This window comes from Mercenaria mercenaria, chromosome 9 (genome assembly GCF_021730395.1).
Source record: "Mercenaria mercenaria strain notata chromosome 9, MADL_Memer_1, whole genome shotgun sequence".
Classification (NCBI taxonomy): Eukaryota; Metazoa; Mollusca; class Bivalvia; order Venerida; family Veneridae; genus Mercenaria; species Mercenaria mercenaria.
In genome coordinates this window covers 70,271,247-70,288,388 of record NC_069369.1, presented here as the reverse complement: position 1 = coordinate 70,288,388, position 17,142 = coordinate 70,271,247, and the positions used below count along the sequence as shown (strand labels likewise).

General features: G+C 35.1%; 1 protein-coding gene across 1 annotated transcript in view; it reads left to right on the top strand.

The window, feature by feature from the left end:
• LOC123547404 (nucleolysin TIAR-like) overlaps nt 1-17,142 on the top strand; it is a 164,406-nt gene that overhangs the window by 125,583 nt on the left and 21,681 nt on the right. The window contains exons 8-10 of the mRNA XM_053550641.1: nt 4,578-4,653; nt 11,026-11,137; nt 13,198-13,325. Coding sequence (XP_053406616.1) covers nt 4,578-4,653; nt 11,026-11,137; nt 13,198-13,325 — 316 coding nt within the window. The remainder of the gene's footprint in view (nt 1-4,577; nt 4,654-11,025; nt 11,138-13,197; nt 13,326-17,142) is intronic.

Below are 17,142 nucleotides of genomic sequence, written 5' to 3'. Positions count from 1 at the left end.
TTTGGAGCAATTGCTTTTAAGACATTTCTTTAAAACATATTCATGTCCAACTGTTTTGGTTTGAAAGTCATATGTTAACATCGTAATAACATGCACCTTGATAACATACTTTGTGGAAACCTGCACCTTGATAACATGCTTCGTGAAAACCTGCATCATCATAATAACCTGCACCTTGATAACCTGCTTTGTGGAAACCTGCACCTTGATCACCTGCTTTGTGGAAACCTGCACCTTGATCACCTGCTTTGTGGAAACCTGCATCACGTTGACCTGCACCTTGATAACCTGCTTCGTAGCTATTTATGATAGTATTGTAAAATGTTTGACCCATTAGAAATCTTGAATCCTTGTGAAACTGCATCTCACAATAGTCAGAAATTTGGCATGGATAACATGTGTGAGAATTGCACAATGATATTAACTTGCCTACTATACTATTCATAGTCCATTTCAAGTTGATTTCCATATTTAAAATGAAAGTACTAAATGAAAACTTTCATAAGGCAAATACTGTATAATCAAGAGACAAGTCACGTAACCCACAGAAGTATAGCATTTGGACAAAGTAAAATCTCAGATAATCTGTGGAATATCTACAGGAGACTGGAAAATTTGGTATTCACAACTGTCTTAGGAATTTAATACCTCTTTGTTTGACTTTGTACATTAATTAGTTCCCACTCACCAGAATTTGAAATGTGAAATGTAAGCATCTTTTGCCGTTCAGTTGTTTTCATTTGGTATAAATCATGGAAATAATTTATTAAAGTATAAAAGCTCTGCAGCTGTCTATTTTTGTATTGCCAGTTCCTGCCTACATCGTAAAACATAAATGTCTCCAACAGTCAGTGTATAAAGTATTAATGAAGTACTGTGATGGGTTTATTAGTACAAATCTTGACTTTATAATTGTGTAGGTTTGTGAATTTATATCAGCTTAGTTGGAAAAATTGTCATCAAGGGGCTCATAGCGCAGTCACCTTCACAATTGGATGACAGTAGTTGACGTTGACTTTTACATTGCCATGGCAACATGAACACTGAGACAATGCCTTTATTGATGAAGTCAAGTGAAAATGGTTTTAAAATTCCCTTTGGGATTTTGGAAAATGGGAAATATACAGTTTCACAGCTTCAAATAGCTTTGATTTATAAGGCTGCAAAAGCAAACTTGTTTTTTATTTCTTGATTGATCTTTCCTTTTTCCTCAGTTGTGATTTTTATCTGTCCTTGTTTAAGGGAAAAATACTCGAGAGTTGATCAGATTGCTGTCAGGGGAAACAGAACTAATGATGTTGTAGCATTTGAGCTGGTAGGTGTCGCACAACAAAGGACATCTTAAAAAAACATACTAGTAACACCAGTGTGCAAGCATATTTTAGGTGACATTTGTTTACGGTAAAATGTTTTGTTTTCCTTTCCTGTGATTCGTTTCAAGTCAATTGTTCAATTTATTTTGTAGCTTGTTGTGATATATAGACATGATGTATGTGTTGTTAAGGTCCATTATTGTCTTATTATATATTGGCTTCACTGTGCACTGGCCCTTAAAGGCTCATAGTGCCTTTGTTTATTATGTGGCTGCCACGTAATACTTTGATACTAATATAGAATACATTAATTTCTTGTCAAATCCTATTTCTGATAGAATCTGTTTGTGATCTGTGTTCATGTCTTTGGATTTCATATTGGGATCTATTTGTGATCTGTGATCATATTGGGATCTATTTGTGATCTGTGATCATGTCTTTGGATTTCATATTGGGATCTATTTGTGATCTGTGATCATGTCTTTGGATTTCATATTGGGATCTATTTGTGATCTGTGTTCATGTCTTTGGATTTCATATTGGGATCTATTTGTGATCAGTAATCATGTCTTTGGATTTCATATTGGGATCTATTTGGGATCATGTTTCTGGATTTCATATTGGGATCTGTTCAAAGACAAGCTTTGATCTGAGAAACTTCTTTACATTAGATGGAAGGGTCTTAATTGTAACTTGTGTTGGCAGTATATATTAATGATTATTGAAGAAGACAGCATTTCAAAGAAACTTGTAAAGATTTATCCCAAATTTACTTTTCCTTGACACTCTTTCAATACTGATTCCAGGAAAGTGTGCAAAATGAATAACCAGTGTAATAAATATCACTTATTATAAATATAATAAAACTAATAGGGTTATTAAATGTGTCACATGGTTGCTGTAATGTGTATTATTACTGTGAGAAAGTGTCAGGGGAATTGGTAAATTGATCAATGGTCAGTTAGTTAATTTGGAGCAGTTCAGACACAAGAGGCGAGTGTAGGTGAAGATATACTCGCTTAGCTTTCTCTTCTTCTCGGAACATGTTCAGATATTGAGGATTTCAGACTGCAAGGGCGCTGCAGTTTGTTGAATGTTTGTGGGCCTAATGCATGGTCTGTAATTGTTATTCAGTTCTGTAATTCAATTCCAGATGAAATGCATTTATTTTTAAGGCATGGAAGAACTTAAGGCACAGAAATTAAAGTGGTTGTGCTAGTTTACATGCATTACATTGAAATGTGAGATACAGGCATTTTACTGAATATTGCATTTTGGAGGAACTGCTGTTAGAAACAGAATTCCTTGTTTAAAGAGATTCATGAATGAATCCTATCACATTTTCCCAGTTACATAAGTTGTTTGATTTGTTGTTGGTTTCACACAGTCTTGTCATGTTTTCCCAGTTTCTTAAAGCTGTGTCCTGTTTTGATGGTTTCACACACTCCTGTCATGTTTTCCCAGTATCCAACAGCTGTGTCCTGTTTTGATGGTTTCACACACCCTTGTCATGTTTTCCCAGATTCCTACAGCTGTGTCTTGTTTTGATGGTTTCATACAGTTGTGTCATGTTTTCCCAGATTCCTACAGCTGGGTCCGTTTTGATGGTTTCATACAGTTCTGTCATGTTTTCCTAGTTTCCTAAAGCTGTATCATGTTTTGATGGCAGGATTTGCACGTGCATGAATATTTTAATCCTATAGTAAAATGCTGTCATAATAATCTATATTGGTGAAGACACAGTATAGTAGTATGAAACTTGAATTTTAGACTGAATTCAAAGCGTGTATGAATTTTAGACAGAAGTTGAAGTGGAGATTTATAAAGACTATGTTAAATGTTGTTGCAATGTTAGATCTTGCTATATGATCACTTGATTATCTATGAAATATGGGAAGAAGTTATTAGATATAATTATTGTTTCCCATTACCATGAAGCCGATGCTGAAATGTTGTTATTATTTATTTATGACTTTAATAATGGTGAAGCGATAGGCAATTTGCAGGAGTGAAGTTTAAAGACAAACTTCCAATTCCAGATAATATTTTGAGTTTTAAACACCAGTTACAGTGCTACTTGAATTTAGAGATCACAAAATTATTTGTAGTTTAACAAAGTTGTTACCAGCATTTCAAACACAGTTATTTGTAGGGTAACAAAGTTGTTACCAGCGTTTCAAACACAGTTATTTGTAGGATAACAAAGTTGTTACCAGCGTTTCAAACACAGTTATTTGTAGGATAACAAAGTTGTTACCAGCGTTTCAAACACAGTTATTTATAGACCAGCGTTTCAAACACAGTTATTTGTAGGATAACAAAGTTGTTACCAGCGTTTCAAACACAGTTATTTATAGGATAACAATGTTGTTACCAGCATTTCAAACACAGTTATTTGTTGGGTAACACAGTTGTTACCAGCGTTTCAAACACAGTTATTTGTAGGATAACAATGTTGTTACCAACATTTCAAACACAGTTATTTGTTGGGTAACACAGTTGTTACCAGTGTTTCAAACACAGTTATTTGTTGGGTAACAGAGTTGTTACAAGAACTTCTAACACAGTAATATGTGAGGTAACAAAGATGTTACCAGAATTTCCAGCAAAGTTATTTGTCAGGTACCAGAACTTTCATGCCATTGAAATATTTATGTGAAAGTAGCCTAGATCATCATACCAGTCATGAGTGTCTACCATACATGAAAACTGATGAAAAACAAAAAGTTCAGAACTTGAGGAGCTGGACTGCTTAGTTGAATTAGGAGAGCCTAGACCTATGGATTGCAGGGTTAAGAGTTTAATCCCTGCCCAAGGTGTATGTTCTTAGTGACGATTGGATAGTTTGGCAGTGTGTCTGAAATCACTCTGATCTATGTGGAGAAGTTTGCAGTTACTTGTGGAGAACATGTTATACTGGTACAGAATCCAGGAACACTGGTTAGTTTTCTTCTCTGCTGTTCCATAATTGTTGAACAGTGGCACTAAACCCAAAGCAAACAAACAAAACCTGAGGAATAGCAGAATTAAGCATTAGAAGGTTATACAAAAAGAATGTCTTGATTGCATTAAAGATTGAACAGATAATACTATTTATACAATGTGTGTAAAAGAGATAGGGGCAAATAAAAAATCCGAGGAAAGGGTGAGATTTGAGACACTGGGATGAAAATTAGAATTTTGTCTGTAGCACTCTTCGTGATTTTACAGAACATTTCTCATGTACTGTTTTAACTATTAAACATTTTATATTTAAATTTTCAGAGATTGCAAGATTATACGAGATCCACAGTCTCTGAAGTCCAAGGGCTATGGCTTTGTATCATTCGTCAACAAACAGGTATGTAATTCAAATTTGAATGATGTTGTTTTTGTTGTTGCCAGACTGCTTTCAAACTGCTTGCCTCCAAATTTGCATCAAATTTATCAACATTTTTAAATTTATAAAACAGATTGAAATGTCTGCAGATTATTAAAATTTACCTTTTTTGTGCTAACTAAAACTCCAATATTTTTTACACTTGTATCTTTACTAAATAAAATATTTATGTGGAAAACAGGACCAACATTGTCGAATTCTACTAGTTTTGACTTTATATGGTCTTGGTAGCATAGTGTTAGAGCTCCTGCTTTGAGTGTGGGAAGTCATGAATGCTTCTTGGCCATATCATATCAAAGACATGAAAGTTGGTATTAGTAGCGTCATCGCTTGATGCTCAGTTCAGTGGATAGTTCTAAGACTGGTCATTCTGGTTTCAGTATAATATGACTGGTTAGAGTATCATGTCACGTGTCTATGCTATGATATTCCAGTGAGACAGCACTATGAATTTGGGCATTGTGCTCGTTGCTACAAGTAGTTTATAAACTGACAAAACTTTTGAATAGTCGAGCATTGCTGTTGTGATAGCCTTTGTTCTTTTGTGGTTTTTAGCTCATCTGATTTTTGAAAAAAATCTATGAGGTATTGTTGTCACTTGATCATTGCCGTTGGCATTGGTTAACATTTTTTTTTCTCAGAAACTATAAGAGCTGCAGCTTTGAAACTTTGCACACTTGTTTATCATCATTAGTTGACTATGCAGGCCAAGAATCATAACTCTAACCTGCATTTTGTCAGAAATGTGGCCATTTTTAGCTCGACTATTCGAAGAATAAGTAGAGCTATCCTACTCACCACGGCGTCGGCGTCGGTGTCGGCGTCGGCGTCTGCGTCGGCGTCACACCCTGGTTAAGTTTTTCGTACCAGTACACATTTTGACAAAGTCTTTTGAGATAAAGCTTTGAAACTTTCAACACTTGTTTACCATCACCATGTCCAGTTATAGGTAAGAGTACATAACTCTGTCAAGCATTTTGACTGAATTATGGCCCCTTTTGACTTAGAAATCTTGGTTAAGTTTTTCGTACCAGTTCATATTTTGACAAAGTCTTTTGAGATAAAGCTTTGAAACTTTCAACACTTGTTTACCATCACCATGTTCAGTTGTAGGCAAGAGTACATAACTCCATCAAGCATTTTGGTTGAATTATGGCCCCTTTTTGACTTAGAAATCTTGGTTAAGTTTTTCGTACCAGTCCACATTTTGACAAAGTCTTTTGAGATAAAGCTTTGAAACTTTGCCATTTAGTGCAAGACTAATCGAAATCCACAAATACAGGAACATTTTTTGTTTAATCCATTTTTTTGTTTAGTCTGAAAATCTATGGAAATATTTTGACCCCATTCTTTAATCAATTCTTCGAGTAGTCGAGCGCGCTGTCATCCGACAGCTCTTGTTGTACTTAGGAATTCTGAACTGTAACTCTTTTTCTTACATACTGTCCAGCACTTGCAGATGAGCAATGACACCAGTAGGCGGTGCTCTTGTTTTTGTTTGTTTCTTCCTTTTATTTACATAAAAAATACCTAAAACTTTAATTCACATCGATTCCTTTTCCCATTTGAATTTGCAAACAAGTCAGAAGAGAAGGTTTTTCGATTTAAATTAAAGATAAAAAGAAGTAAATATGGTGGCAAGCTTGTTAAGAATGTCTCGAAATAGCTTAAGATATTACATTATATGAAGCTGGATTAGATGAGGGAGAATTTTGGAATTTTAATCTGAAAGGTTTTAAGTTTGATTGAGGACAAAAAGTGTTGTTCGCTCAACTCTCGAGATCTAGTTGAGTTTTTGTTGTCAGTCTTTGTCAGAATCCGTATTAGGAAAGTTTTACATGTAAGCAGATATCTCTAAATCGATCAGGTCTAATGCTTTCAAACTTCACACATATATTCATCATGAAATGACTTCTTAACCCTTATCCTGCTAAATTTTTATAATGAATTTGTCCATCTTTCAATTTGGACAGTACCATTAACTGTTAAAAGGGATCATCTTACCAAAAAGATACTGACTGAATGGCGAACAGTGCAGATCATGATCAGACTGCATGGATGAGCAGGCTGATCATGATCTACACTGGTCGCAAAGGCAGAATCACTCATGTCCAACATGCTAAGAGTTAAGACAAGTTACATAACTCATAACATAACATTTTAGCAAAATTATGCCCCTTTATATCTTGTTAAAGCGTTTGTAAGCTTGTATTTAGTGGAAGGACTTCGAATAGTGGAGCTCACTGTGTGTCATTAGACAGCTCTTGTTAATCAAAGAAGTATCATTTTCTTTCCTCTTTAGCGCCATGTTTTGAAGTAATTATCTCATTGACAGTAAGGTCCTTGTGTTAAAGTTAGTAAGAGGTCCGAGGCACTGTTACATTGAGATAATGAAACACAATGAAAAATGTTTCTTTTTACAGTAATATGTATGTGAAATAGTTTTATAGTAGACTCAGTGAATGGGGTATAAGGAGCCTGTGATGACATACTCTTCCAGTGTCCTCTTCATATGACAGCAACTATGTTAATGAATTACTTCCCTTTAATGCTCAAACTTAACAGCGGGCGGGGCGTATGTTCTCCGTGACTATTTGATAAACGACATTGTGTCTGAAATCATTAGTCCTCCACCTCTGATAATTCATGTGGGGAAGTTGGCAGTTACTTGCGGAGAACAGGTTTGTACTGGTACAGAACCCAGGAACACTGGTTAGGTTAACTGCCCGCCGTTACATGACTGAAATACTGTTGAAAAACGGCGTTAAACCCAAAACAAACAAACAAACAAACTAACAGTCATTGAAGGTAGTTTCAGAAAAAAATAAAGCGAAAATAACCCGAAATGCATTTTTTTTTTTACTTGTTAGAGAGGGTATTTAATGTCACACATATTTAAAAGAGGAAAAGTAGGTTCTTTTTTAAATTAAAATTTTCAGTGAAGTAAATAGCTGGCAAAAATTTTCAGTACTGACAGAATCAAATATTACAGTGTTTAACAGTATTTTCAATATAAAAAATTTTCATTTTCAGAAAAAAAAACTTTTTTCTGCAGTTTGTTAAATTGCAGATAAATAAGTGATTGGTATGTGTCCCATTCTGACTTCATTTAACTTTCATTTCATTTTAATTTGGCTGTCTAGAACAAGCAGATGATTCAGAAAATGAAATCTCAGTCTTTCTTGAACATTTGACATTTTTCGTCTGTTTCATGTCAGATTAGTAAGAAAAATGGCCTGTAAAAGTAATATGTTTGGGTTAAGAAGATGCCAGAGGAGAAATATATATAATGCAAGTGTCGGAAGCAGAGCTGCTGGGACGATCTAATTTTCTAGGAAGTCAAATGCAATGTGTATTTAATTCTCTGAATATCCGTAATTATGATGTATAGCCTGTTGGTGCAGGCAGTTTTATAGAAAATGCTGACACGTGTTTGCGAGCATACCATCTTTGAAAATTGGTCGACGCCACAGGAGACAGTGTAAATTACGAAGATTACCGGCTTCTTAGGACGGCAATGACATAATGACGACAAGAAAAATAATTGAATTGTGATTTAGTTCAACAGACTCCTGAAGGTGAATTGAATATCTGACAGCTTTACATTCGGTTTCTTCCATTTTAAAGAGAAGTTTGACTCACTTCCACATCTCATGGTGAGCCATTCTCGTCTTATAATATTCCTGCAAGAAGTGTTTGAAATTGAAAACTGTCGGAATCAATTTAGCGAGAGTTCCATTACATTCTATCAAATTGCTCATTCGAGGACAGTTTTTATACTGCTTCATGAAAGTTTAACTAGCACTGCATAGGTTTTGTGTTTCTGCAAACAATACATATTGAAGGCTAATGTTAGTTTTTGTACAAATTTAACAGGAAGCAAGTCATCTTATATAGCTTGTTGTTATCCAGCAACCTTGTCGCGGTATTTAATTAAATTAGAGATTTATAGAAACCTTTATTGAGTTTGTGCAGGTTCATTCCTCTCTAAACTTGCAGTTTTATGTAAGAAGGACATCGCTGTGGTAGTAGGAAGATAGAGTTAATAAGTTCTCGAGATGAGGAAATGTAACGGAAGAGGGAAATGAAAGCATTTACTTGGTATCTTAGAATGTTTTGATTCTCCTTGGCATATTTACAGTAACCACCACTTGAGTCATTTCCGACAAAGAAAATAAAACTAGGCCAAGCAAATTTTTTACATGCAAAAATGGCTCCGTATTCTGATTTACAGCATTCATGGCTCAAAAGGCATTGAAAACTGATAAATCTGTTGAGATTAAACATTTAAGCAACATCCATAATGTTAACAAGAGCGATCTGTTTGTAATCAATTAATTTGATTGGGCAGTTAGTGGATGGTAACTTGATTATTGAATAACTGATTGGACAATTAATATGGCTGCTTGATATATCATGACTGATCAGTGTTAAGTGTTCAGTAAATTTTTAATTCATGGTTGAAATTTAATATGGAATGTTCTTGATGAAAAATGCCTCTTTTAAACAGGCCTTCCCAATTTGTCACATGTTTTCGCAACCCAGATTTTCCATCAGTTTCTGTCATTTTTTAGTCATCTTACATATGTGTCAATAGAAAGCCTCTAGTTTGGAGAAATACAAAAAAATTCAAGACTAACTCTTAATTCAAAGTTTTTTTTAGGATATACATTGTGACAGTGTCTCCATAACAGACCTACTTTTAGGCTTTGTTTAAAATAGAATTGGTAAAAGTTTCCAACTTTGACAAGTTGTAAATTTTAAGATTAGATTTCTTCTGAATGTTGTCTTTTATGTCTCCACATTTATGTTGGGGTGGGGGAGGGGGGTGGGGGGTGTGTGCATATAGCGCTGATGCTGTCTGTTTATTCATATGTCTGTCCGTATGTTCCAAAATATTGTGTGTTCAACTGCTCCCACACTATCGGCCTGATTTGCTTCAAACTTTCACAGATGAACAAGCTGGATGTGCAGATGACCTTAAAGGAAGGGATTTATGCTGCGACTATTTTTACCACAGTTATGGCACCATATAGAATATAGAGAAAAATCTTGTGTGTCCATTTCCTCAAACACTATTGAAAGGATATGCTTGAAAGTTTCACAGATGAAGGACCTTGATGTGAAGATGACCATAAATAACAGACTTTTTTTTTGGCTATTTTTTCCAAGAATTGTGGTTCTTTCTTAATTTTACAGAATTGGCCATAGTGAAAAAATTTGGTGTGTTCAACTCCTCACACACTTTTTGAAGGAATGAATTCAAAGTTGCTCAGATGCACAACCTTATCTGAATACAAATTGCTTCAAACCTTTAGTCGAACATCCTTCATGTGAAGATGGTCTGTACTAAAAACTTAGCAATTTAGAATATGATGCAGTATGTGGGGGCATTCGTGTACAATATACACAATTCTAGTAAAATATTGCCTCTCAATTTTAACATTTTGCAAGAAGCAGTGGCTAAAATTAGAAACACCCATTGTGATCACTGGTAATTTCTGTTTGATTCTGTTTTGTGTGTTAAATTGTGTATACTGTTGCTTTAAAACAAATGAATCCCTTGAAATATAATGCCTAAAATAGCCTAGGCACTTCTTGCTTCAACAAAATGTTTCTTACTATGTTGGATATTTCAGTGTAACAAAGTCTGGTCAAATGAGATATGAGCCGCGCCATGGGAAAACCAACATAGTGGCTTTGCGACCAGCATGGATCCAGACCAGCCTGCGCATCCGCGCAGTCTGGTCAGGATCCATGCTGTTCGCTAACAGTTTCTCTAATTGCTATAGACTTTGAAAGCGAACAGCATGGATCCTGACCAGACTGCGCGGATGCGCAGGCTGGTCTGGATCCATGCTGGTTGCAAAGCCATTATGTTGGTTTTCCCATGGCGCGGCTCATATGTTGGATGTTAAGGTCTTTTTTATACCCTGATTTTGCCTAGATTGTGTAATCATTTTGTCTGTCTGTGATTTATTTTCCATTCCGCAATTTATGGATATAGAATTTTGTTAGATAATGTTTAGACAGAATGCATAAACTGGCATATTAAACCAAGGGCTGCTTTTACCAATTGAACTTACGCTTAACTTAAACATCTTATGCCTAAACACTTGAGAGGGTTTATTTTGGTGAAAGGTCTGTATTCCGAGAGAATTAGATTGTAAAAAAAGTGATGTTTTAACCATGGAGATAAAGTGTATCTACCAACAGGATTACAGAACTGTCTACTAATGTGTAGAGCACATGTAAAAAAGTGGCTAAAGTTTATATTTCTACATTAAATGTAGAATTTTCTTCCTTTTAAGTTAACATTTATTCATTTTGCAGGATGCAGAAACAGCGATATCCAGTATGAACGGACAGTGGTTAGGGAGTCGACCAATCAGAACAAACTGGGCCACAAGGAAACCTCCTGCCCCGCCCACGAAAGAAAACCAATGTAAGGGATTTGTATTTCTTGTAAGAAATAAGTCTCATTTATCACAAGTATTGGCAAATATTGTAATTTCTGCATTTTCTTTGTTTTGAGGGGTTAGGGTCACTGTATCAAACAATGTTCTCCATGACAATCTAATAAAAGATGGTGCGTCTGAAATCATTTGTAGGAAGTAACTGCCAACAAGAACAGGTTTGTACTGGTACAGAATCCAAGAATACCAGTTTAATTAGCTGCCTGCCATTATATAACTGAAATACTGTTCACAAACGGTGTAAAACCGGAAACAAACGTCCAAACTAAATCATTAGATCTGCATATTTTTTTCTGGTCATAGCTTTGTTGTGACACATAGAGGAAGACTGATTAAAGCAGGAGGTCTAAGAAGTATATGCTAATTCTTAAGTTTGTTTGGATGAAATGTCGGATAATTTGATTGTCTGGGAAATTTCAGTTTATGTAATCACAATGCTTTCAAACTTTAAACAATTGAATTGATTGATGCTGTTTATAAAGGATGCATTTGGAAATGGGTTTTGGCATCAAATGGCTTATTAGCGATGAATGTATGCTATCAGTGCGAATATGGGCTTTCAATTAAACCATATAATTTTTGCATTAGATCGTCTGTCATTGCTTTTAAATTGAAAACAGCCTGTTGAAATATTGATGTTGTTTATATAATTTATTGATAGGGTAACTATAAACCGCACGTCAGCGTTTTTGAAATTGTTCGTTGAAATTAGATAATCTTCGGAAAATGGAAGACTGTTTCTCTATGTTCGCAGGATTTAATAGAAGCCTTCTGGTATCCATCAGTATCTGTTAACGTAATACGTTTAATAATGAAACTGCCAACAGCATTACTTAATAAATAGTTTTTTCTGCACCATAATACAATAATACGCAGGAACTTGTCCGAAACAACATAAAATTACTATTCCTCAATGTTTTAGTGAAGAAACAACTCAGTTAAAATCAAATTACTTTGCGTAAATAAATGATTACACAAAATGAAGTATAAAAGGCGAATGATTTCGTTACTGTAAGAACTTCGATACGCCTTACAGGTCAAAATTCTTAATATTGTAAGATTACCCGAGATTATTTCAGTCATGTATTAATGAATATGTCAGCGTTCAAGGAAAAACACACTAATTTTGTGATTTCTGTTCAGAACAGGAAAAAAGAAATAAGATTGGGCTGCATTTATACCATTTCTTTGTTTTTGTTTTAATCAAGAATGTTGAACGTGTATTGCGATGACAAATGTTTTGTCTTAGAAACCGTAATATGCAATCTGCGACTCTTTAATTCAACACATTTTTTTGCATTGCTGAGAAATTACTGAAAACCTCGTAATTAATTTTGCATATAAATGAAGCAGTAAACATCAGATCGTAAAACCGTCATTATCTCTCGTTTTCACAATGCATTCAGGGAATGTCGTTGATCAACCATTGACTTAAATATCACTTGTAATCTCAGATTTTTAGCGTGAAAATATTTTCAGTAGGACAATTATACTGCGTTTCAGCACGTGAACTTTGCATTGACCTAAATGAAAGCTATTTGTTATTTAAATTTAAAAAAGTTAAAAGGAAGAAACGTTATTTGTATTGAAAACAATTTTAAATATGACTAATGTAGAGCTGTTATAATAACGTAAAACACTGAAGAAAAGTAAAAACGCAACATCCATTTATGGCAGATATTTCGTTCTAATAACTTGTTTGCAAATATCTAGGCCCCCACCGCCCAACCCTTTCAAAGAAGAGGTGATATGATGTTTTTACTTTCCTTGAATGTATTTATTTCAGTTAGTTGAATACATGTTATTTGTCAATTAAATCTTAATTTTACAACAAGTTCCCAAAATGTGTTTTAAGAATCTGGTACAATTGCATCATTCTAGTCTTGAAATTTTATCACAGACAAAAGGATTTGTTTTAATTAATTGATAAAAACTAGCTCTCTAACATGAACTCTACAGTGCATAACAATTATTGAGAAGATGGACAGAAAACAAGATTAGCTAATGGTTGCACTCTCATTTATTTCAGTTGTTAAACAGTTGAATATTGATGAAGTGATGAGTCAGTCAAGTCCAACCAACTGCACAGTATATTGTGGTGGTATCATAAATGGTTTAACAGGTTCGTATAACACTTTTTTCTTAGTTAGATCTTCATAGGTTTCATACAAAAGATATCAAATCAACTCTTTCGTTATGTCATATTTTAGAACTAGCATTGTCAGTGATTCATCAACGACATATCTCCTGTATAAAGCCAGGGTAAGCTGACACTATTTCTATTGATTTTTGTTGCACTTCCCGGCTGAGATAGGAGTGGCATATCACAAGTAAAATGTACAGTGACTGATCCTTGCAAAAATATGTCACAATTATACCTCACTTTCACAGTGTCCATATGACAAGATACCTGACTCCATAGTGTCAGTTTGACATTTTACCTAACTTTCATAGTGTCAGTTTCACATGGTACCTTACTTCCATAGTGTCAAGTGTGACATGATACCTTACTTCCATAGTGTCAGTGTGACACGACACCTTATTTCCATAGTGTCAAGTGACATGACACCTAACTTCCATAGTGTCAAGTGTGACATGATACCTTACTTCCATAGTGTCAGTATGACATGACACCTAACTTCCATAGTGTCAAGTGTGACATGACACCTAACTTCCATAGTGTCAAGTGTGACATGATACCTTACTTCCATAGTGTCAGTGTGACATGACACCTAACTTCCATAGTGTCAAGTGTGACATGATATCTTACTTCCATAGTGTCAAGTGTGACATGATACCTAACTTCCATAGTGTCAAGTGTGGCATGATGCCTAACTTCCAGTGTCAAGTGTGACATGATACCTAACTTCCATAGTGTCAGTTTGACGTGATACCCAACTTCCTTAGTGTCAATATGAGGTGATACCTAACTTTCTCAGTATCAATGTGACATGATACCTAACTTTCTCAGTATCAATGTGACATGATACCTAACTTCCTCAGTATCAATTTGACATTATACCAAACTTCCTCAGTGTCAACAAGACATGATACCTGGCTTCTAGTGAAAGGTGATATCTAGTTTTTAGCTCACCTGAGCAATGCTCAGGTGAGTTTTTCTGATCGCTCGATGTCCGGCGTCCGTCGTCCGTCGTCTGTCGTCTGTCGTCTGTCAACATTTAGCTTGTGTATGCGATAGAGGCTGTATTTTTCAATTAATCTTCATGAATATTGGTCAGAATGATAACCTTGATGAAATCTAGGCCGAGTTCGAAAATGGGTCATCTCGGGTCAAAAACTAGGTCACTAGGTCAAATCAAAGAAAAACCTTGTGTATGCGATAGAGGCTGTATTTTTCATTTAATCTTCATGAATATTGGTCAGAATGATAACTTTGATGAAATCTAGGCCGAGTTCGAAAATGGGTCATGTCGGGTCAAAAACTAGGTCACTAGGTCAAATCAAAGAAAAACCTTGTGTATGCGATAGAGGTGGTATTTTTCAATTAATCTTCATAAATGTTGGTCAGAATGATAACCTTGATGAAATCTAGGCCGAGTTCGAAAATGGGTCATCTCGGGTCAAAAACTAGGTCACTAGGTCAAATCAAAGAAAAACCTTGTGTATGCAATAGAGGCTGTTATTTTTCAATTCTTCTTCATGAATATTGGTCAGAATGAAAACCTTGATGAAATCTAGGCCGAGTTCGAAAATGGGTCATCTCGGGTCAAAAACTAGGTCACTAGGTCAAATCAAAGAAAAACCTTGTGTATGCGATAGAGGTGGTATTTTTCAATTAATCTTCATGAATATTGGTCAGAATGATAACCTTGATGAAATCTAAGCCGAGTTCGAAAATGGGTCATCTCGGGTCAAAAACTAGGTCACTAGGTCAAATCAAAGAAAAACCTTGTGTATGCAATAGAGGCTGTATTTTTCAATTCTTCTTCATGAATATTGGTCAGAATGATAACCTTGATGAAATCTAGGCCGAGTTCGAAAATGGGTCATCTCTGGTCAAAAACTAGGTCACTAGGTCAAATCAAAGAAAAACCTTGTGTATGCGATAGAGGCTGTATTTTTCAATTGATCTTCATGAATTTTGGTCAGAATGATTGCCTTGATGAAATCTAGGCTGAGTTCGAAAATGGGTCATCTCGGGTCAAAAACTAGGTCACTAGGTCAAATCACGTAAAAAACCTTGTGTATGCGATAGAGGCTGTATTTTTCAATTGATCTTCATGAATTTTGGTCAGAATGATTGCCTTGATGAAATTTAGACCAAGTTCGAAAATGGGTCATCTGGGTTCAAAAACTAGGTCACTAGGTCAAATCAAAGAAAAACCTTGTGTATGCAATAGAGGCTGTATTTTTCAACTGATCTTCATGAAATTTAGCCAGAATGATTACCTTGTTAAAATCTAGGCTGATTTCGAAAATGGGTCATCTGGGGTCAAAAACTAGGTCACTAGGTCAAATCGAAGAAAAACATTGTGTATGCAATAGAGGATGTATTTTTCAATTGATCTTCATGAAATTTGGTCAGAGTGATTGCCTTGATGAAAACTAGGTCGGTTTTGAATATGGATTATCTGAGGTCAAAAGCTAGGTCACTAGGTCAAATTAAAGAAAAATCTTGTGTATGCGATAGAGACTGTTTTTTTCAGTTGATATTTATGAAATTTGGTCAGGTTGATTGCCTTAATGAAATCTAGGTCGAATTTGAATATGGGTCATCTGAGGTCAAAAACTAGGTCACTTGGTCAAATCAAAGAAAAAACTTCTGTATGTGATAGAGGCTGTATTTTTCAGTTGATCTTCATGAATTTTGGTCAGAATGATTGCCTTGATAAAATCTAGGTCGAGTTTGAACATGGGTCATCTAGGGTCAAAAACTAGGTCATATCTAAGAAAATGGTTTTTTTATTGCAAGAGACCAATTTTTTGGTCGAATCTTAATGAAAATTGGTCAGAATATTTGTTTCCATGAAATCACTAGGTCAAACATGTTTTACACTGTTATGGAGTGTTTCTTAGGTGAGCGACCTAGGGCCATCTTGGCCCTCTTGTTTAGTGTCAGTGTAACATGATATATAGTTTTTTCTATGGAATGTAACATTAAGATATTTAACTTCTAGTATGAGGTGATGCCTAACTTTGTTAGTGCCAGTGTAACATGACATCTAGCTTCCACTGTGGAAGTGCGACATTAAGATATCTAAAGAATTAGATCTAAAAAATATGAGGTAATTTTATAAGAGATTGTTGTTCTTGGTTGGACCAATAACATTATGAATATTGAAATATTTGTGTTATCATTCTGAACTTTTCCAAAGAATACCAATACCGAAATATTGCAGTCTACCAAAACATTACAGTCTAATTTAGGTTTCTGCAATACTTGGTGCACAGAAGTTGATTGTGTAACATGCAAAAGGGAGAATGATTATATACGGTGATTGATTGTACAATGACAGGGCCTGGTTATAGCTTGATTGATTATGGAAAAAGATTCTCCCATCTCTATTGTTTGTAAACTTTTTACAAGAATATAGGCCTCCTGAATTTGGTCTTTTAGGGAATATTCTGATGGATGAGTACATAACTGCCATAAGTCTTTTATTTTATTTGATACGAGTTATAAGAGTACACTCGAAACCCGTTATAACGCTACTTGATATACCGCGGTATTCTTTATAACGCGGTAGGCTCTTGGCTCTGGAATTTTCGGGGGTAAAAAAAAAAAAAAAGAGTTCGCGGGTGTTATTTAATTTGATCATAACCAGCGTTAAAACTACATGTACCTGTATACTTGGTACTTTAACACCTTTGTCATGACAACTGTGACAAAAATCAATAATTGTCTGCTAGCTTACTTGTTTGCGTATCGCCTTTGTTTAAGTTTGAATACTTGTAGACATGTGACTATTAGGCAATCAGTACTGTGTCAAAACTTAGATTGTTTGCATAACAA